This window comes from Apostichopus japonicus, chromosome 19, assembly GCF_037975245.1.
Source record: "Apostichopus japonicus isolate 1M-3 chromosome 19, ASM3797524v1, whole genome shotgun sequence".
Classification (NCBI taxonomy): domain Eukaryota; kingdom Metazoa; phylum Echinodermata; class Holothuroidea; order Aspidochirotida; family Stichopodidae; genus Apostichopus; species Apostichopus japonicus.
Window position 1 is genome coordinate 18,179,896 of NC_092579.1, and position 22,997 is coordinate 18,202,892.

At 40.1% G+C, this 22,997-nt stretch overlaps 1 protein-coding gene across 1 annotated transcript; it reads right to left on the minus strand.

Annotated features, from left to right (window-relative positions):
* Window positions 1–540: 540 nt before the first annotated feature.
* LOC139960058 (PRKCA-binding protein-like) lies at window positions 541–21,989 on the minus strand. The gene is made up of 9 exons (XM_071958093.1): window positions 21,831–21,989; window positions 19,499–19,739; window positions 18,746–18,902; window positions 18,069–18,185; window positions 16,026–16,159; window positions 14,191–14,283; window positions 8,738–8,838; window positions 2,878–2,972; window positions 541–2,112 (listed from the first exon to the last, which is right to left on the minus strand). The coding sequence occupies exons 1-9, from the start codon at window positions 21,881–21,883 to the stop codon at window positions 1,841–1,843; spliced, it is 1,263 nt and encodes a 420-aa protein (XP_071814194.1). The 5' UTR covers window positions 21,884–21,989; the 3' UTR covers window positions 541–1,840.
* Between the last annotated feature and the right edge of the window lie 1,008 nt (window positions 21,990–22,997).

Consider the following 22,997-nt stretch of genomic DNA (forward strand, 5'->3'; position numbering starts at 1 on the left):
ACTAGGTATGAGGAGCAACACCACTGAACAGGCCAACATCAAGGCAGCCTCACATAGCAAATAGGAGTGTTAGCTCAGTGGTTAATGCCGGTGCCTTTCATTCATAAGGTCCCAAGTTCGAGTCACTCCAAGATTAATGTATGCCGTCCAGTTACAGAGTTGTTGACAATTGACAATTCATAATCATGGACTTTAAATATGAATCTAAGAGACTGACTTCGGTCAGCTTACGGCTTTGATAAGCCAATGATGGCTTCTTCGAGAGTTCCTTTTTGCAGGAGGATCTAAAACACATACAAACATAGATGGCAAATGCTTTGGTGGAACTTACATATAATCAATATGGTGGCTTAAGCATCGTAAAAATAATTGCTGGTTACTATTATTTTTTTAGGTTAGTTTGTCAACCGAACCCCCCCCCCCCCCCGCAACCCCCTCCCACCTCACCCATTCTTCTCTCTGTTACCTAAAGTCAAGAAAACACTGTGGAGTGTTGATCAACACCGGAAATGACAGGCAACAAAAAAAAACACAATGAACTGAATTGTTAGAATTATTTTATTGAAGACCTTCGGCTATTGCACAGAAACCTATCCCGAAGACAGAAAATAGACGAAAATTCCATTGATAATGCTTGAATGAATCAACAATTTTTTGCTTAGTACTGTAAAAATACAGTTAAATAAATTAATAACATCTATATTTACAACGAGTTAAACAAAAGATTCAGTTGAATGACGAAGCTTATGTTTGTCTCCACTCGACTTCCTTACTCACAACCTGTAACCCATACAACCATACAAAAAAAAAAAAAAAAAAAACCTAGTGCATTTTGTAGGGAATGTGTCTGACTAAATTGAAACTCAGAGCTCTCTTCTTACATCAACGTATAATTTGTCTTTTCTAACAAACCAGACACTGATAACTATTTCTTTAAGAATGCTTAACTGTACAATCAGTATCAGTAGTATAGAATACTCACTGTTCTGGAAATAATACACGACTATCAATGTACAATCAATACAGGTTGGATTACCCAGACCTGTATTAATCCAGGTCCCGGATTATCCCAATCCGATACCCTTACTATACATAATTGTATCATATTGCAATTCTTCTAGTTGTTGATGCCCCGGTCACAGTAGAACATTCAGAAAACTGGAGAAAAGGGTTTCATGCCGAAGTACTTTGTAGGAATGCCGTAAAAAGTTTTGTTCTGTTCATTGCAAGTAGCAGACTATAGTATTGTATAAAGCCATTGATTTTCCCAGTCCTCTTCATATACAGAAAACCTCTGGCCAGATCACTCGACTTCAAATGTATATTTATCATTCTTCATGTGGTTCATCGATGATGTAGTTAGCCAAGACATTTCTAAGGCTGCTAAACATCTTGCCTAATTGGGACTCCTGAAGATCTTTAATCCTTCAGATAATTTTTCCAAACCTTGTTGAGGGTTTAATCAAACTACAAGCTAAATACTCATGGAAAAATAAAATGCATTGTCAAAAAGAGAGTTCTTCAGGGGTTAAACCGCTATCAAAAACCTAACCATTTGCTTCCCAACGAACCCCTCACCCCCCAATCCCCACTGGATACTTTCTGTGGGTGTCCATGCAGAGCAGTTTATATTTTCAATGACAGAAAAATTCCTATGAAGAACTGAACTAATAGCAAAATAAACTGCTAAACTAGTTTTTATGTTAACCTAGGTCTAACTTCAAGTCTTGATTCCCTATCCTAACATACAGAGCATAATGTAACACATGCAGCAGTGCTAAAGACCTCTCAGGACTAGACGAAGAATAATTCCTGTAAAGTTTGTGATCCTGCTTAGAACTCAGGACGTGTCTATCAGGTTATGATCCTGGCTCTCTTCGACTAGGTCGACCCCTTCTCCTTCCTCTGGCTTGGAATTCTGGCCTCCATTCTCCTCTTCTTCATCGTCGTAGCCGTCTTCAAAGTCGTGGGCGTGGGTGTAGTCCATGGTAGTCCTCAGGAGGTCCACTTCTATGGGGAAGACCTCTGCTCTCTTAATCTGGAGATGACAATTTCTTAGATACTGTGCCATCGCTGAAACCAACCTGTTCAGATGGAAGACCAGGTCTTGGACTGCGAAAGGGAAAAGGATGGACATGTAATTACCTTCATATACTCCGAGGGGTAGAGATAGGTGGTTCAGGTGATTAGCTGAACCAGGGTCCCCAATGTCTAGGGACCCATAAAGGTTGGTAAACCAATGGATGATAAACTGCCAGTCCAGCCAGATAGCCAACAAGAGCTGAGTGGTTCTTACATTGATGGTTGTGTTAACCATGACTGTATTAAAATGCTTTATAAAATACTATCACCTTTCCACTTAAGTCTAGAGAACTTGATAGCCAATGATTATCCAAAAGTGCATTTTAAATCATTCAATTAGAGGCACTACTTCATAAACATTATCATAAAATGTAAGATACTAACCAATGGCTATCGTGGTTACAAATTGAGAAGCTTTATTGTGGAAATATCGGTCTATGGTTTTTCACTTCTTAGCCTCCCCCCCCCCATAAAACCCATTTCATTACCCAAAGCTAACCATTACATGCACCTTTTCTGAAGTTTGTGACCTTCATACCTCTAAGGTGAATGATCTTAAAGGGCAAAATTAAAACCTTTTACATTTTTCTGCAGAGAGCTAGGGCAGGTGGACAAATAGCTGGACAATCAGAGGCCGATGATAGGCTTTGTTTTTTAATTTATTTAAAGCATGGCTGCCACAAGGACACGATAATGTGCAAAATATTCATTCTGACATCTGCGAGAGGCATATCTCAAGTATTGAGGAGAGACACTTTAAAGACTCTCGTAACATTCCTATTCCAAATCCCTCACCATGTTTCGAATCCAGAAGTTCCAACTTCACCATCACGTCGGACCGCATCTGAGCAAATTTGGCCCGGGCCAGCTGTCGGCATCTCAGAACGAGCCTACACGACACAAAGAAAAGATAATACTCAATGTATTGTTTTCCTAATTATCCTTACAAAAATAAAAACAGAAAATCCTGAAAAAAAATATAAAAAATAGTTGATCAAATAGATGTCTCAAAAAAAGTATCTTTATTTCAAATAATGAGAATAATTTATGGACATTGGCCTTTAACTACCACTAAGGGGTTTTCAAGTGAAAGAGCAGGTCCGTTAATGCCAATCCTTGACCCAAACCTGCAATCCTTAGAAGGAAATTCCACTGCCTTAGCCATTTGACCACTATGCAACTTTGTGAAGGCTAATTTAGGTCTTTGAAAAACATCAGGACCATATCAGTTCCTTTTAACATGGAGCATTTAAGGGGCATTTTGTTTCCACAAAATGTTCACATTTTGATGGGATGTAATTGTCTATTTCATGTAACCGGTGGACTAGCTTGTGTACTTGCGTATGATATGGCCATGAAAAGATGAAATTATACTTTAGATATTATGTATGGGGGCTTTCTGTTCGTGGAAATAGCCAACTTGTTTAACCCTAATTTGGTCATTAGAAACATGCAGCAGTTCTTGTCTTATGCTCAAGAACATTTCATACCAACAGATGTCTTTACTACTAATGTGATGTGAAAACTTACACACTGCACACTTGCACACTGGCCACCTGATTGTAACCCAAATCAACTTAATCGTCCTAATCTGGTAAATTGTCGATAGTCAGGCAGTGTGTGTGTGCTTAAGACTACAACTGAACACGATTTTACATAACTTTGACGTCATGTCTGGAATACTGAACGTGTGGCGTTTATCTTCTTACTGGCATTTGCTAATGGGTTGTGGTTTACCACTTTAACTTCATAATTTATACAATGTCACTAATCAAGACAATAATTATCTGAAAAGACAATAAAAAGGTGACCAAAACCAGCAGCGGTTATTAACAGAAATCAGTTCTTATGTGTGCTGTTCAATCGGCCAGTGTGATGGGTTCAGTAGCGAGAATACGAGTCGTCACAAACATCAAATAGTAGGTCACGACAGACGAGTTCATTCAGTTGGGGCACTGTGCAGTGGGTTTTATTCTGCACAGGATGTAAAGTCTCCAAAGAACCACAGGATGAAGTAAAATATCAAATTAAACCTTTATCAGTCTGTGCAGAAAATGTAGATATTACTTTCACGATGCAAAAAATACACGTTGCAAAGGGTTTGTATCTAATCACTGTTTTAATTTTGTGGCTACTTTTCTCAAGAATACAGTAAGAACAGTTTATATTAAATACTAATTATGTTCGACACTCGTACTTTGTGGCGATAAATCATCTCATGTCTTGTTGCAAATCACAGCCCCTTTTTTTGTCTTGCCAAGGGCACATCAAATGGTTTTCAACGTCTATTCTTTTTCAATTTTGAAGTATAACCTGTTTTAAGCCCAGAAAAATTATTTACTTGCTTGGGGTTTTTATATATGCAAAATAGACTAGGAACCTCTCAGGAGCAGGCAGCTGTCGGGAAGTTGACCTTGTTTAACGGAAAAAAAAACTACACCGCTCGCCGAAAAAAAAAAAATTGAGAAAATTTGAGGCATGATTGAAGAAAGATGGAGTGACTTGTGGGGACAAACCAAGAGGTTTTGGAGAGTCTCTCATAGACTTTGGAAACATTTATCTCAAATCAGAAATGATTCTTGACGGACATATTGCGGTCAGAATCATTGTAAACGAGTTATCTCACAAGGAAGACTAGTCGGTGGTGATGAATGCTGTGATATGCCGCTCTAGGTCATATCAAAACTCACTTTATTTTTTGTAGACTGCCATCCATCTCACTTTGCGAATTTAGTCGGCGTTGACTCTGTCCTCCTTAACAGAAATTTACTCTATAAAATTTTAAACAAGGAAGGTTTTTTTTTTTTCCCCTTCTATCTTTCTTCTATACCTTTTTTTTTCACTAAGGCAATGTAATTTGATACATACAAACAAATGTGAAAAGCTAATTCGGTTGAGGGCTGGGAATTGTGGGGTAGGGGGGGCAGGGGTACATAAATGCAAATTTATGCAAAAGTCAGGCTGCCAGGTTTATGGTAAATTTCCATACGCTCTACAATTTCTACATTATATTTGAGGTGGGAGCTAGTGATAGGGCAGATGTTCAACTTGGTAGATGAGCACCGATTGCTACGTACAGCAACTCATTGCCATTTCCCGTTTACTTGTAGTTTTTCGCAGCTACTCAGAAAATTATGAAGTTTTTAGATATTAAATTTGGAGGTTTTTCTGAATACTAAGACCTGTTTTGCAAACACAAACAATACATATTTGTATTGCATGAAAACAGTCTGACCATTTTGCTTATAATTTTACAATGTGATACCAAATAAATTATTCCTTGCTACTGATGAGTGGCTTCTACTGCATTATTGGTAAACTCTCTACCTTAATCTACAGTATGCACCAAGTCTCTCTTCTCTCTCCGCCACCACTCCCTCTCCTCATTCCCATCTCCCCACTCACTCTCCTCATTCCCATCTCCCCACTCGCTCTCCTCATTCCCATCTCCCCACTCCCTCTCCTCATTCCCATCTCCCCACTCCCTCTCCTCATTCCCATCTCCCCACTCCCTCTCCTCATTCCCATCTCCCCACTCCCTCTCCTCATTCCCATCTCCCCACTCCCTCTCCTCATTCCCATCTCCCCACTCCCTCTCCTCATTCCCATCTCCCCACTCCCTCTCCTCATTCCCATCTCCCCACTCCCTCTCCTCATTCCCATCTCCCCACTCCCTCTCTTCATTCCCATCTCCCCACTCCCTCTCCTCATTCCCATCTCCCCACTCCCTCTCCTCATTCCCATCTCCCCACTCCCTCTCCTCATTCCCATCTCCCCACTCCCTCTCCTCATTCCCATCTCCCCACTCCCTCTCCTCATTCCCATCTCCCCACTCCCTCTCCTCATTCCCATCTCCCCACTCCCTCTCCTCATTCCCATCTCCCCACTCCCTCTCTTCATTCCCATCTCCCCACTCCCTCTCCTCATTCCCATCTCCCCACTCCCTCTCCTCATTCCCATCTCCCCACTCCCTCTCCTCATTCCCATCTCCCCACTCCCTCTCCTCATTCCCATCTCCCCACTCCCTCTCCTCATTCCCATCTCCCCACTCCCTCTCTTCATTCCCATCTCCCCACTCCCTCTCCTCATTCCCATCTCCCCACTCCCTCTCTTCATTCCCATCTCCCCACTCCCTCTCCTCATTCCCATCTCCCCACTCCCTCTCCTCATTCCCATCTCCCCACTCCCTCTCTTCATTCCCATCTCCCCACTCCCTCTCCTCATTCCCATCTCCCCACTCCCTCTCCTCATTCCCATCTCCCCACTCCCTCTCCTCATTCCCATCTCCCCACTCCCTCTCCTCATTCCCATCTCCCCACTCCCTCTCTTCATTCCCATCTCCCCACTCCCTCTCCTCATTCCCATCTCCCCACTCCCTCTCCTCATTCCCATCTCCCCACTCCCTCTCCTCATTCCCATCTCCCCACTCCCTCTCTTCATTCCCATCTCCCCACTCCCTCTCCTCATTCCCATCTCCCCACTCCCTCTCCTCATTCCCATCTCCCCACTCCCTCTCCTCATTCCCATCTCCCCACTCCCTCTCCTCATTCCCATCTCCCCACTCCCTCTCTTCATTCCCATCTCCCCACTCCCTCTCCTCATTCCCATCTCCCCACTCCCTCTCCTCATTCCCATCTCCCCACTCCCTCTCCTCATTCCCATCTCCCCACTCCCTCTCCTCATTCCCATCTCCCCACTCCCTCTCCTCATTCCCATCTCCCCACTCCCTCTCCTCATTCCCATCTCCCCACTCCCTCTCCTCATTCCCATCTCCCCACTCCCTCTCTTCATTCCCATCTCCCCACTCCCTCTCCTCATTCCCATCTCCCCACTCCCTCTCCTCATTCCCATCTCCCCACTCCCTCTCCTCATTCCCATCTCCCCACTCCCTCTCCTCATTCCCATCTCCCCACTCCCTCTCCTCATTCCCATCTCCCCACTCCCTCTCCTCATTCCCATCTCCCCACTCCCTCTCCTCATTCCCATCTCCCCACTCGCTCTCCTCATTCCCATCTCCCCACTCCCTCTCTTCATTCCCATCTCCCCACTCCCTCTCCTCATTCCCATCTCCCCACTCCCTCTCCTCATTCCCATCTCCCCACTCCCTCTCCTCATTCCCATCTCCCCACTCCCTCTCCTCATTCCCATCTCCCCACTCCCTCTCTTCATTCCCATCTCCCCACTCCCTCTCCTCATTCCCATCTCCCCACTCCCTCTCCTCATTCCCATCTCCCCACTCCCTCTCCTCATTCCCATCTCCCCACTCCCTCTCCTCATTCCCATCTCCCCACTCCCTCTCCTCATTCCCATCTCCCCACTCCCTCTCTTCATTCCCATCTCCCCACTCCCTCTCCTCATTCCCATCTCCCCACTCCCTCTCCTCATTCCCATCTCCCCACTCCCTCTCCTCATTCCCATCTCCCCACTCCCTCTCTTCATTCCCATCTCCCCACTCCCTCTCCTCATTCCCATCTCCCCACTCCCTCTCCTCATTCCCATCTCCCCACTCCCTCTCCTCATTCCCATCTCCCCACTCCCTCTCCTCATTCCCATCTCCCCACTCCCTCTCCTCATTCCCATCTCCCCACTCACTCTCCTCATTCCCATCTCCCCACTCCCTCTCCTCATTCCCATCTCCCCACTCCCTCTCCTCATTCCCATCTCCCCACTCCCTCTCTTCATTCCCATCTCCCCACTCCCTCTCTTCATTCCCATCTCCCCACTCCCTCTCCTCATTCCCATCTCCCCACTCCCTCTCCTCATTCCCATCTCCCCACTCCCTCTCCTCATTCCCATCTCCCCACTCCCTCTCCTCATTCCCATCTCCCCACTCCCTCTCCTCATTCCCATCTCCCCACTCCCTCTCTTCATTCCCATCTCCCCACTCCCTCTCCTCATTCCCATCTCCCCACTCCCTCTCCTCATTCCCATCTCCCCACTCCCTCTCTTCATTCCCATCTCCCCACTCCCTCTCCTCATTCCCATCTCCCCACTCCCTCTCCTCATTCCCATCTCCCCACTCCCTCTCCTCATTCCCATCTCCCCACTCCCTCTCCTCATTCCCATCTCCCCACTCCCTCTCCTCATTCCCATCTCCCCACTCCCTCTCCTCATTCCCATCTCCCCACTCCCTCTCCTCATTCCCATCTCCCCACTCCCTCTCTTCATTCCCATCTCCCCACTCCCTCTCCTCATTCCCATCTCCCCACTCCCTCTCTTCATTCCCATCTCCCCACTCCCTCTCCTCATTCCCATCTCCCCATTCCCTCTCCTCATTCCCATCTCCCCACTCCCTCTCCTCATTCCTTCTTCTACCTACATTCCTCTCATCCTTCACTCTATCTCCCTCCCCCATGCATGTCCCCCCTGTTTACTCTTATGACATTGCAGTAACATGATTGTATGTTGAGCACTTAGTTTTGTGTAACCTTACATACAGTATGTATGTGTGCTACTGTAGTTGGAAGTCTGATGTACAGTACAATCTGTCCACTTTTATGAAAGAAACAAAATATGTAAAAAGATAGTAATTCTCCATTATGCAAACTATTTTATGCAATGATAAATATCTATTCAGTACTTAGGAGAGAGGAAACCTCATAGTAGCTTTTTTTCCAGTGAGATCTAAATTTGAGATTAATTTTGATGACCTTACCTATATTCATAGTTACCAGTTTCTACTCTGTAGAGAGGTTCTCCCAGGGTAGCGTAGGCATATTCCTCATCATCCATTTCCTTCACCTTCAGGCAGAATGACTGATAAAGAAATAAATAACAATAAAGTAATTAATTATAATAAATAAACATAAACAAGCTTAAAACTGATTGAGACAAAAGTAAACCAAAACTATGTCGAATATCCAGCAAGGAAAACAAAAATTTCCACAGAGTACCAGTAAAACCCTTCATCGAGGTACTGGATATGCCACATTTGATTGAATCCATTTTTTTTAATCATTCCATGATAGTCACACCACTGAGGATTATCGAGACAAATTTATACAATTTCATATTCTAAGATATATGTAAAACTGTCTTCTACTGCAAAACGAATCTTTAAACAATTAAAACAAATTATTAAACATCCCATGAGACAAAGTTCTTAACCAAAAAAGAACGTATTTAAAGTCTCCCATGAAGTTCTGTGAACTTGTAACTCTTCAACAATATTTTTTACCAATTTCCTTGTACAGAATGGTTTCCCTTTTGAAACAGATGCATGCCTTGTAGCATTATTCCTCTCAGTAAATGGAAACGCTGCGTCTAATACTTGACAGACTTTTAATCAGCTTATTCATCTCAACCCCCCCACCCCCCCCAAAAAAAAGGGCTTTAAAACAGCAGCAACCCTTTCAGAAATCAAATGTCTTGAACTATGTGCAGAACACAGTCTTTGAACAATAGTCAATTTCAATTAATGTTGTTTAATACTCTATACCGAACAGTCCCTACTGGGCAGATTTTTGAAGGCTAACCAGTCTAACCTAAGTTCTTCTTCTTGCAACTGCTGAAACTGGTATAACCATTGGAAGGATTTTTTATATTAATGTTTCTTAAAGGAAGATGAGTAGTGGGAGTGGGGGCATAGGGAGGGGGGTGGTTGAGACTCTTGAGTAAAAGTCATCCTAAGTCATAACACACTGTGACAGACTAATTGCGTACAGCAGGCGGTCGATATTAAAAAAAAGAATGATGCCATCCTTCCACTGGTAAAGTGAAGGAATGCTAAACCCTTACAAATTACTACTGTAAATGTCAACTGTAAATGTAAAGGCAGAGTGAAATGTTAGCTCTACTGAACATGAGGAACCTACAGTAGATTCCTTAGGCAAATGCAAATGATGTTGGTAACCTTACCTACATAAACGTATCATCTAGAAAGTCCTATGGCTTTTACACTAGGTACATTACAATCATGAAAAGAGTCATTCAATTTGTAATTTACAAAAAGCAAAGGGAGGAAGGCAGGGTTGAAAAGTTGGTACAGTTATATGGACATTTTGCATAGAATTTTGCTATGCAATACTGGAAAAAGAATATTCCCCGAATGAACGCACGATTGTTGCATGGGATGTTAGTAGTTTTTACTTCCCTGTGGCTTCAGCAAGGCATTTGCCTGAACTTTCATTTCTTTGCCATAATTTACAGTTGCAGAATTAACCAAAAATAAGAACAAACAATATAGAGAGAGAAAGGGAGAAATAGAGAAAAAAAAAAGAAAAAAAAAATTATATTGCTCAATCTCCTAAACTCTTCAAAACTGATGAGAATCATACTAGACTCTTTCAGGAGGAGAGACAAGCAATTCATTTTTTACAAATAATTTATCCAAAATAATGAAAAGCACAAGATCAAGTCATTTTGGTAGGAGCTTTGAAGTTTGCTGCTACAACTCTCAACATTAGACTGATCATGCTGACCAGTCCTATCTGGGACATGATTGCTTAACATATGACACTAGTTCGAGTCACTCCAAGATTAATGTATGTCGTCCAGTTATAGAGTTGTTGACGATTGACAATTTATAATCATGGACGTGAATATGAATCTAAGAGACTGACTTCGGTCAGCTTGCGGCTTTGATAAGCCAATGAGGCTTCTTCGTGAGTTCCTGCTTGCAGGAGGATCTAAATACATACATGACAAAACATATTTAAGAGATTTCAAATATGAGCAAACCAAATAATTCCTTTTAATCACATACACAAAAGAGTACTACATCATATTTTCCATTTTTCTGTGTGTGTGTGTGTGTAACACAGGGAAACTTCAAACTGACACAGTTCTGCTGGAAGGAATCAGTATGTATTAACGATGTCAGATTTCTCCCTCATGATTTTTGTTTTTAATAAAAGGCCTCAAAATGAAAATTTAAAAAAATTTCCAATAAAACTAAAGAGTTGTATTTAATGGAATTTGAACGCTGGATTGAGCCGGCAAAGCTGCAGGCCGGCTTCCTGTCATGTTTCCTCTACAGATGAATCATCCACAAAGCTACTTAAGAATAATGACAATTTGATAGAATCTACTGAGATAGACATCCCAAAGAACAATCATCATTTACTGAAGATATTACACGCTCACAAGGTATTCCTAACCATATAAGAGCATTCACATTTAAACAGACGGTTTTCTTGTGATATTGCTGTTTTTTCGTGGCAGGGGAGGGGATGGACTGGGGGATGGAAGGGGGGTTCGCCCTGCAGAATGAGTAGTAAAATTGATTTTGGTATTTTGGTACTTGAAAAGTTAACAGTTTAAACATGGTTGGTGATTGCTTTTGAAATTTTGAATAAATATATATATATATATTTAAACATGACATGATATTTTTATTGTCATGAATTTTCAAGTATAGACTTACATTGGTTTTTTTGTGCAGTAGTCATTTACTGACCAGAGCAACTGTGAACTGTCACCAAACGTTATGTTTTTACCAGCTTTGTTGTGTCAACACAGTGTATGCATCTATCAGTAGTAGAACTCAAAGAGCCCTCACTCCCACAGTAGTTTAAGATTACAAAGCGCTGGATATTGTAAAACGCTTTTTAACTATCAGCAAAGTACAATAGGTGCATATGTATAGATATTCCACTTAACCCTACGATTCACTAAATGAAAGTAAGTAGTACTTTATACATGAATATTCATCATGCTTTTCTGTAGAATATGTGGGTCTTACTGTACATGGTTATATCTGTTAATATCACAGTGTAAGACTCAACTATGCTAAAGTTTTGATGTCTATCTTGATGAGTTACATACACTGTATGAACTTTAATTGTAACATCAGTTATGCAATGCACTTGGGATAGGCATGTTCTTGTGTGTGAGATGTTACATGGTAAAAACCCAAGTGTTGCTCAATAATGCATTTTCATCTTTTGCTGTTATAGTTTTTTTTTTTCTTCTTTCTTTTTGTGGTTAATAATAGTACTCTTCTGTTAGATAAAGCCAATTAATTTAGTTGAACTATTTCATGGTAAATTAATTAGTATAGCATAGTTTTTTATGTAAATTTGTTTTAGCTTTAAATTATATCAGTGATTTAAAGTCAAGGTGATTGGTCAACCCTGAATATTGAATAGCTTTATCATAAATTATGATTAATCACCTGATGACAACCTTGTTATTCAGAATCATATATGTACTGTTGGCAAAGCTTAGGAATTTCTGCTGCCAAAATGCTCTCCTACCTATTAGTATGTCAATATGTTTTACTTTTTTTATTTAGATATCAATTTTTCAGACAAGATGTAAAAAAGACTCAGTTTGGCAATCAATGCACACCCTACTGTAACAACTCATTCCTTGTCTATAGGCTAAATGAGCTTACGAATGAAGACACACAGGCGGTGCTACTGTATTCTGAACTGTTGAATACCTGGAGGTTTTATAGCTTGTTCCACCATACTTATTTTTGGGGTAAAACCTAATATTCAAATCCCAGAAAGCACTTCTGTGACGCAATGCCTTGCTATGGATATATCAAATTTAGTTACCTGATGGTGAAAGTTGACAACATCTGTAAATATTTATTTGCAAAACGACAAACTACATTGCAAAACATGAATTTTTTGAATATTTATGAGTTTGGGGAAAAGGAACACCTTATTAATCACAGTTGGGCATAAATTTATGCATATATGCATGAGGGAAAAAATTAATCATTTCCACCAGCAAAAAACACATGCTTCTGTCATGTATATTCTTCACAAAGTATGACATTTCGTGCGGATATCTGCAAGCAGAGGTGTGAATTGTTGCGTGATACGAAACCTGCAAAAACCTGACAGGAGCTTGTTGAGCAGATGGTATTACTACAGAGGCAGTATGAAACTATTTAAAGGCATTGACGACTCGCCCCAACCATGTGCCGCGCTCTGTAAAAGTTAACTTTCCGTTGCTTGCAAGTGAAGTTTTCTGATTGTCACTACAAAATGCAGACAGTAATGAAACGTGATACCTTGTTATCTTCAGCTGGACCTGAAATGTCCATTTTGACCGCAGCTGTATATACTGACTGTACACAAGTGTCTAATTACCGAAGGTAGCAAGCTGTGTGCATATTTTCTGGGATCGATGGTGGTGTCTAACACTTCTGTTACACCTCATTTGAAACTAGGTCAGATTACCGGCATTAGACGTTTCTTTTTGCGCGAGTCTTTACATCCTTTAAGTGGTCATATGTAAATGTTTGACGTAGTAGCATAGTATTTGACAGCTCAAAAGTGTCAATACCTTCTTTACGAATATTGAAGATAAGTCTAGAAGTGATGCCTAGACCAAACTTCATTACCTTTAGGAATCAAGGTAATCAGTCAGTTAGTTATATTAGGATAATTACAAACAGTATCTACTTCCAAGGAATAGAAGACATGCCAAAATAAAATAAACAAGGCATGTGAGTGAAAACCAACTGAAAATGACTGAAAATGGGGTTGAACAGGGTTGAACAATTTTGCTAATTAAAAGAGACACCCTGCTGCTACTGTGAAGACTTTTCATCAAAACGTTTTTATGCTTGCAGTTATTTATTGATTTATTTATGATTGATTGATTTAGTTACTTATTTATTTTCTTTAAAATGTTCCTTTCTTGTCAAATTGCTCATAATTTTTTCTTTTAGTGAAATTTCCATTGTCCTTATAAATTACATGTTATTTTAGAAACCCAATTGAAATTTCATGTGAAACCTCATCATTACTAATTTCTGATGCGATGCATGGTTATTCCAAATGCAAGGTGCTTTGGCATGCATCTTGCGCCCCCTATACCCCCCCCCCTCGAGAAAACCAATGTTTACATATTGATTGCATCTAAGGGTTTGGATACCTCAGTGTTGCTAGCAGAGCAAATGACTTCTAATCATAAACCGGTTTGAATCCTGTTATGGCCAAACAAAAGGGCTTTTGCTTTCTTCCTATTTTCTCCTTTTTTTTCTTTGAAGTGAACTGAAAATATGTTGTCATCTTAAATTATCTTTATGATACCAATTATTTAAATTTCATTGCGCTGATCAATCACATCACCGTTAGCCACAGCTGTCATACAGACGATTCAAGATCCATCATGCCGACGTGAATTGTAATCCTAAAATCGTCTTACCAAATATTCAAATTTGACGTCAGCGTATTTCTTGATAGTCAGCTTCGTGTCTGGGATGGCCTTGGTGAGGAATGTACCGAGATCAGCTAACATCTGCAAAAGTGAAAAAAAAATAAAAAGTAAAAATAGCGTGATCGTAATCGAGAGATTCAGACCTCGAGCGATACAGAGTGGAGAGATCCTAGAGATAAAATACCAGATATGATCCCTAGATACATGTAAAAAGTACAAGACTGTATCGAGCAGAGAGAGGTGGTGTTGACGTTGATGTTAAACAACAGGAAAGAGTAGAGGGGGAGGGGGGCAAAACAGGGAGTAGAAATGAGTAAGGAATATTTTAAATACCCTTTGCAGGGCGCCTAAGGATTGGCAATAGCTAAGCAGGGTTACCTAAAGTATCGAAATATTCTCTGCCAATAATATGACCATATTTTTAAGTCACAGTTTATTTTATTTTTTTGGTATTTATTTCTGAATATGCTAATGGGAAAGTAAAAGGTGGTGGGCAAACTAAGATGGTGATTGCTGATGTCTTGTGAAACATTTAAGCTTCATTGGAGGAGTCACTGAAGATTCATTTAGCAAAAGAAAGTTAAGGTACTTTCCAAAGATTTGGGCGTGAATAATCAATGAACTGATACAGTCCTTTTTAAATAAATATAGAATGTCAGGTAAAATGGAACCAAACGTTGTCTCTCTTTTACAGATCAAATGATTTTTTTTTCGTGGTGGAAGTATAATTCATGGCATCTAACATGTGGATTAACACTAAAAGACATATGCCTAGACTTCATAGAGATGGGAGTATTTCAAAATGGAAATTTCTTTGCAATAAATGCTACATTTCTCTATATTTATTATCTAGTTCTTGGATTCCTATGAAACTGACAATGAACATCTCTGCGTGGCAGATAGATTAATAACACCTGTACAGTAGCATAGTCTAGTCTAAAATTTGGCTTTTCCAATAATTCTTAGTGACTCAACTTCTATCATTCCACAAGAATCTACATGATCATTTCATTCCTTTAGCAATTTCAGAGTTCCTTAAAGGCATTACTTGTGTCACTATTTTTCAAAATGAAATAATCATAATAATGATTAAAAAATGTATAAATAAAGCACAACAATTCCATATAACATAATCGAAGGTGCTACTACGTCATAAAAAAAAAAAACACTAAAAAAGAAGAGAAGATAAGAAAAATTTTCAAGACAGTGAAAATTCTTTCCCATATCTGAGATAATGCAATTACTTGAGTCTATAACACAAGGCAGATGAATGACTTGTAGTGAATTGACCCGATCTTAAAATGAAGTAATTCATTACAACTCTGGATATAGTTTGTAAAAACACTCTAGGGACAGATGTACTCGGCTCATAAATTTCATGAGTCGCAGCTTTGTTGGTAACAGCACAATATGGCTTACGTCGGCATTGATGATCTCTATCACTGACATCGATGACACCAATAACACAGACACTGATAACACCGACATAAAGTCGTCACGGCCAGTCAAGTGTGGTGCCAAATGCAGAACTATGGTTGATACCAAACAATATTTGAGTCTTTTATATATTCACGTTCAACTGCTGGGAGGCCTTAGAATTTTATTTTTTTTCTTAATATTTTCAAGAGGTGAGGTCTTCACAAATTAGAGAGTCAATCTTCAAAGCATAAATGGCAAGCTAAGCTGTCCAGTTCTGCAAACAACTTCAGCGATCTTTTAATTCGCTTTGTAACCTTCCATCTTGATGTGGTAAACTGTAATGAGGAAACCACTGGTCGTCCACGTAAACTAGCCCGAGGGGAAGAGACCACTTTTAAACTTACAGGTTTGCATATCCGGAGGAGATGAATGCCATATTTTTCCATATTCCTGTGAGCTTCTCCGAACGTCTGGAATGCATCGCACGCCTTGGGTTGGGGTTCCCTTGCTCCTATCAGTGAGAAGAGATCTCCAAATGCTGCAAGATATATTGACAAATTTTTATATAAATTCTCATCTCCGCAGAAATTATTTATGAGCCTACTTTGTTTCATTGGTTTTGCAATAATCATTGTTGTCGTTATAAATTTTTACACAAAATTTATGTTTTGCTCAATATTGAACAATTATGCAAAGCAGCAATACTATAATAGCAGTATGGATGGATGGTATTAATAAATAGATATCAATGTATGGTAACACTGCTTCCTGAATGTATAAACACCAACCAGTTTCTAAAGCATGTGCAAAATGGTTCTGGGATATCGTATGGTTTAAATACAAACAGCCACTGCTAGAATTCAACTTCCCAACCTAGCAATCCGTTAAGGTCCTGAGTGGGGAGGAGGGGGAGAGGGGAGGAGGGCTCCAGAGATCTGGACAAAAAGGGAAGAGGCATTACATGCTCCCCTCCTCACAGGCTTCCTTTTTAACAACCCAAGAAGATTTCATTTGCTATATAGCAGGGTTTCCCTAACTTTATCCCCATGAACCCCCTGTGGATGTCAGTGTTATCCACGAACCCCCAACTTTTCGAGACACGAGCTGGGTCATTATTATACAATAATACGTATAACAGCCCCCTGTGTCTGTTTCTTAATTCAGTTTTTTATCACATGCACGGTACTGTACTACACTATGGCAACATATGCGTATGGCACGCGAAAAGAGTTTGTTGATAGGTACGATTTTTGTACATTACTAAATTATATGATATATCAGATTTTAGTTCAACAAAAAGTACTCTAGTTTTGACTTTCAGAAATGTCTCACGAAAACCCTGGGATGGACCCCAGTTAGGGAACCCCTGCTCTATAGGGTTTTAGATAGGATACAACACTGGTGACTATGCCAGAGATATGCCAATGTTTGACTGGAAGAACAGTTTACCAAACTTATCGACCACTCACTCAACATAAGATCGCAATGGTGACACTCTCCCAATGCTAATCAGCCAGGGGCTAATGTGATTCTGATCTCAACCTCTCATCGCCCAGACACTGTTTCATTTAAATATTATTGGGACTACATGCAAAACAAATGCAATTCTGAAATTTTGAACAATTTGACCTTTGCTATGTTTATTTGATACTGGATTATGAAAGTGAACGGCTGACATTGTCAGGTTTATGGTATCGGTTGAAAGCAACGCGACAGATTGCTGGAGAAGCCATATGTTAATTCTGAAAAGAGATATTCTGGTGACCGACATTAATTGCTTAACAAAATTGTTGGAAAAATTTCTGCATAACTCGTGGCATTTTGTATGACAAAAGATTTTGTGAGTGCAGATCTATCAACAGCAGAGCAAGTGATGTCCATCACGGCAACTCAATCGAGGTGTACTAACAGGTTTAGCTAGTCAAAATAGGTTACATTCAATCAGCCATAATTCGAGTCAGGGACAAGATATTGAGATGGGGGTTTCACATAAAATTGTAAAATATTTTTCTCTTTCTAACGATAATAATAATAATATTTGATTTTTATATAGCGCTTTACACCAGCGATAGGTCTCAAAGCGCTTTACAGACGTTACATTACTCCTGGTCAATGATAACCTGTCCCAGAGACAATCCCTCCAGTCGGCCCCAGTTATTTACTGCATCCAATGACAAGTTACCTCACAGGTACCCATTTAACCCCTGGGTGGAGAGAGGCAAGTGAGATGAAGCATCTTGCCCAAGGACACAACGTAATGAACTAGGCATGAATCGAACAAGCAATCCTTGGATCACGAGTCCGACGCCTTAGCCAATTGGCCACCACGCTCTCTTTCTAGATATAATGAGTATAATACATAGTCTGCCTCCGGAATAGCCCTCTTATTCTAACTTTCCAAAAGACGTGGTGTGGGACTTTGCTGCTGTTACCCGAACAGAACTTACCTTTGTGGGACTGTGAGAGGTCGTAGAAAGACCTCAGCATCTTTTTACTGTGTTCGATCAGGCCTTTGTAAAGATTAGCCGTCTTCTGCAGCTCTTCTAACTTTTTGATGAGTACATCTACAAATAAAGGAATAGAAAATCCAAAAATGATCCATAATTTAAACAGTTTGGAAGATTTAGTGATCATCACTGATGCAAACTTAGTTCCTATTTCCAGGAATCAGCAAATTTATAGCATGTTACATTTCAAAAGGTGTCAATCTTTCTTGTTTTGTTTGAACTAAGCTTGGTTTTAATTTTATGGATATCTCTGGAACCAGATCATAGAGTGAGGAATCATCACTGCAGATGAGGTTTACCAAAACACCATAGATGTATCTTTATTATGAGTGCAAAATTGTTTCCAGTCCAAACAGGATCATGAAAATCTTACCATTTTCTTTCATCAACTTACAAATCTATCCTCCTGGTAAGCACACACTCCAGATGAATTTACACAAAATAGCAGCTTACAGCCTAGATGGTTGATTGCCTAGAAGAGGTCTGCTTGAAAAATCTGGACTAATTATGATGCTAACAAATTTGGCATCCACTTTGACTGGATCTCAAAGTTTATCCAACAAGATTACAGTAAACAAAACAATTCCCACTGTTTGTGCCTAACAAGATAGACTCACCATTACACAAGATCGCTCTGCTCAAGCCCAAAGCATCTGCCGTGGAGGAACTCATATTTTCAACCATTCTATGTTTCACTTTCTTTAAGACAATGTCCAAGGTTTTCCCTTGCTTTTGGTCTGCTTGCAACTTGTTGTAACTCAATGTGACCTCTGTCTGCAAAGAAAAAAGACAACAGCAGGCCAGATTTTACTTTCAGTGTTTCCATACTGTACATATTATTAAATGTCTATGAGAAGACTCAATAACATCAAAGCAGAAAGAACATCACTCAAAAGTCCTCATTTGGTTTGATTACTTGCAAGAAAACCCCCTGTCCTGAACCTCCCCCACCTTCCCTCAATCATTCTATCAAGTTGACAACCACTCAATCTTCTGTACCTACAGTAGTACAAATTGAACTGGTAAGTGGTAACCCTAGCAAAAGCCTTAGAAATGTGTTCAGTTTTGGGTAACAACTTTCCATAACATTTAACTATTCAAAGAACATCAAAAGCAGTTTCCAAATTACCATTCTAAAAAGGATAACAAAAAAAGTTCATACTCTGAATTGTCACTTTGTATCATGAAGGACCTAATGATTCTACTTTATAATGAACCAGATACAGTAGCATACATCTCTTTAGTGTTAATTTGTATCTTTTATTTTCATTTTGAAAATTATACTCTTATGATCACATCAGATTTAAAATTTAAGTGGATGACTTGGTAACAAAAAAAACAAAACATAAAATAAAATAAACATATTTTACCTTGATGGCTTGGATCATGCGAGCAACCTCTACCTTTGTGCGACCTTTGACACTTTTATTATTTACTGCAACAAGTTCATCCCCGGCTGCCAGACTGCCCTCCTTGGCAGCCGGGGTGTTGTCAAATATCTGGACGATGTAAATACATGGACACAGGGGTGCTCCACCGCCTATACTGATACCAATTAGGTTCTGAGAGTCCTTTGCGAGAGTCACTGAGCCAGGTACAGCCTGCATTCCCCTGCAACATGCGAGAAGGAATATAAATTATAAATGATATCATTATTAAATGAGTGTGTAATATGGCAAGTCACTGGCAAATGCTAAGAGACTGAACTACAGAGAAGGTGAATGTGGTAGGATCTTATCCTGCAGAAGTTCATGTTATATGACAGTCCATACTGCACTGATTGATAAAACACAAGGTTAAACTTGTTACAGCCAATATGTGAATTATCACAGCAGTTGCTCAATTACTTATTTCATTTCAAGAAGCAACTGGTGGAAATGTTGCTGACAAGTTTGTCTGCATTAGTGATCCTAGATCATTACCAAATTTCTTAATTTTTTTAATTAAGCTAGGAGGTAAAAAACTACTTTTATGAAGAAAAAAAAAGTGGGTCTAAGTACCTCCCTAACCTTGTTAGTCTTTAGTCCTCTTACCTTCCCATTATAGTCTTACCTAGCGCTCAGTACTAAGTCTTTCTAATACCTATATGTACAGACTTCCTTATATCTTTTGCTTCTTTCATTTTCTGACAGAAGCCAAACAACCTTCATAGCCAAAGAAAGCAGCAGAGCTGCCAATGTTCATTCAAGATTGCTTGAGATAAAGCAGAGTGTTGAACATGTTCACGATTCTGTCACATGCTCTTACTTTTGTACCTTGTCATATTTTTGGGTAAATATACTGAGTACTTTTACTGAAGTTCAGAAAGGTTTGACTAATGCCAAGAAATACTATGTTGGCCTAACTTTCATTAGCCCACACTGCACAGTACATGTCTGCAACTTAAAACGTAACATTATCAGTGGCAGGCCTGTGTTTCTTTTACTTTGGCCGGTGGAATATCTTTTGCCAGCCACCCTAGCCATATGGTGAATGAGATAAAAAACAGGATGTATTTGGTGATGTTTCCATCTTAAAAACAAGCTCATTACTTTCCACTGAGGGACATATGTTAGAAGGGTTCCACGGTAGCACTGAACACTTGGCCCTTTTCTGGTACGTACATTCTTGTTATAACTACTGTCATAGCCACTGAACACTTGGCCCTCTCCTTGTACATACATTGTTATCATAACTACTGTCATGATCATATATCAGCCACAGTCCACGCGTAAATATGTGAACCACAAGTCTCAGGTTTACGTCAGTGATACATTTGTCAACAGCAAACCACAATCTTCACTTTCAAAGATCTTATCTTCATTGAAATAATCAAACAGCTGATTACAAATGCATGAACCAGTTCAGAACTGACACAGTACACCATGCATTATATGGTGTACTGTAATTTTGTATCTTCCATAGCTTTGTGTGGTGTTAACACATGTACATTGCTGCACTGATACTGATAGACACTGTACTGTAGCTGCCATATTTATAAGTCAAGTTGTTAAACACGTTTCACACTTTAATCCACATACATAATACACTATCAAATAACATATAAGTGCATCTTTGACCACAATGTTACATGATACTGTACGACCAAGAGGTGATCTTGTCAGAATATCTGTTAACTTGTTGACTTTGTATGGAATGGCCCCAAACCAAAGCTGCATGGAAGACACATTTCCTAGCTATCAGCTAGGAGTAGGACCTATGGCTATTGGCTAGGACTAAGCCTGCATTGTCTCACATTAGATAATTTATGCTTGGGGCTATACTACTAAACGTAGACCTACGCTAGCCGCCTAACGAGTGACATAAGTTTATACCACTTTAGCCTTTACTTAGTTCTTGCCATTAAGAAGCAATACTTAATAGTTCAGTTTGTTTTACCCAGAAGCAGATTGCGATTTGATTGTACACTTTTACAGTGGGCCTGTTCTTCCCTAACAGTAACACTAGTAACAGTAACAAAAGCCTACAATAGGCTGCAGATTTTGGTTAACTATATTATAGGCCTAGGCTAGACCTAGCCTAGGCCTTTTATTAAGTTTGGTCTAGCCTAAACCTAGCCTTCCGATGCATGTATTATTGTACATGTATTGCTTAACCTACGTAACGTTGTGTTAGTAGGCACTACTCTATATTAAACACCTCATAATAAAACAAGCTTTTAGAGTGTAAAACCTGGTGGAACGAGAAGAATATGAATCTTACATTTTGTCTTCCTCGAGTTCATAATCCAACATACTGTCTATCTCAGCTAGCATTAACGTTTAATCATCTACCAGCAGATGTTGTGAATGAGAGCTTGTAAGTGTTGGGTGACTGACCAAACAACTTGAACCAGACTGCGCTGCTATCATTTGTTATAACTGTATGTCTATCATTTTCTGACTGTTTTGTACTGTGTACAGACTGTATATCACTACCACGACTGTTCGTTTTTAATGACAGAAAATTCTAGTACCGTGCACGAAGTAGTGTTATTGGGGTTATTTTACCAATGGCCTTTTCTCAAGAAGACAAATTGGTCACCAGCTGGTAATTTCCCCGTTCACAATGGAGGATGAACTGTCTTTGAGTTTTCCTTATAAACCACCCTTCCCCTTGCAATGTGGACAAAACCAGAGGTCATTTGACACATGGATACCATGAAGGCCAACAGCAGATTTCAAAAGTTACAATCGTACTCACCTGCGGTCCGCAAAACATTTAGGCACAGGGCCTATGCAGAATCCAATGGCGTCGCCAAGTGTGCCCCCCTCCCCTCCGATTCGTAGTATTAAACAAAAATACTCATACAAAACTTTTTTACAAAGGACGATGCGTATTTTGTTCATCAGTAAAACTTCTCTCCACCGACCATCACAATAATCATTTATCTCTCACTAACAAGGTCATAACGAGCGGCCCCAGCGTAAACCATAGTGCTTAAAGGGTCATACTAATTAGCATCAACAGGCCGATTTCACGACAACTCAAGACAATACATATATATTATATATATATAAATATTAAATATATATATATATATATAAATATTAAATATATATATATAAATATTATATATATATATATATATATATATACCCAGAAAACATCATGCTAGCGGTCCACCGGCGGCCCGCCAGCTGCACCACTGGCGGTCCACCGGCGGGGAAAGCCGGCGGAACGCCAGAGATTTGGCCAGCTTTAATCCGGCGGTCCGCCGGCGACTACGCCAGAAGACCGCCGGAGAAACGCCAGCGTACCGCCAGTGTTTCACAAGCAGACCGCCGAAGAAACGCCAGCGTACCGCCGGTGTACCGCCAGAGAAACGCCAGTGTACCGCCGAAGAAACGCCAGCGTTCCGCCGGTGTACCGCCAGTGTTCCACCAGCAG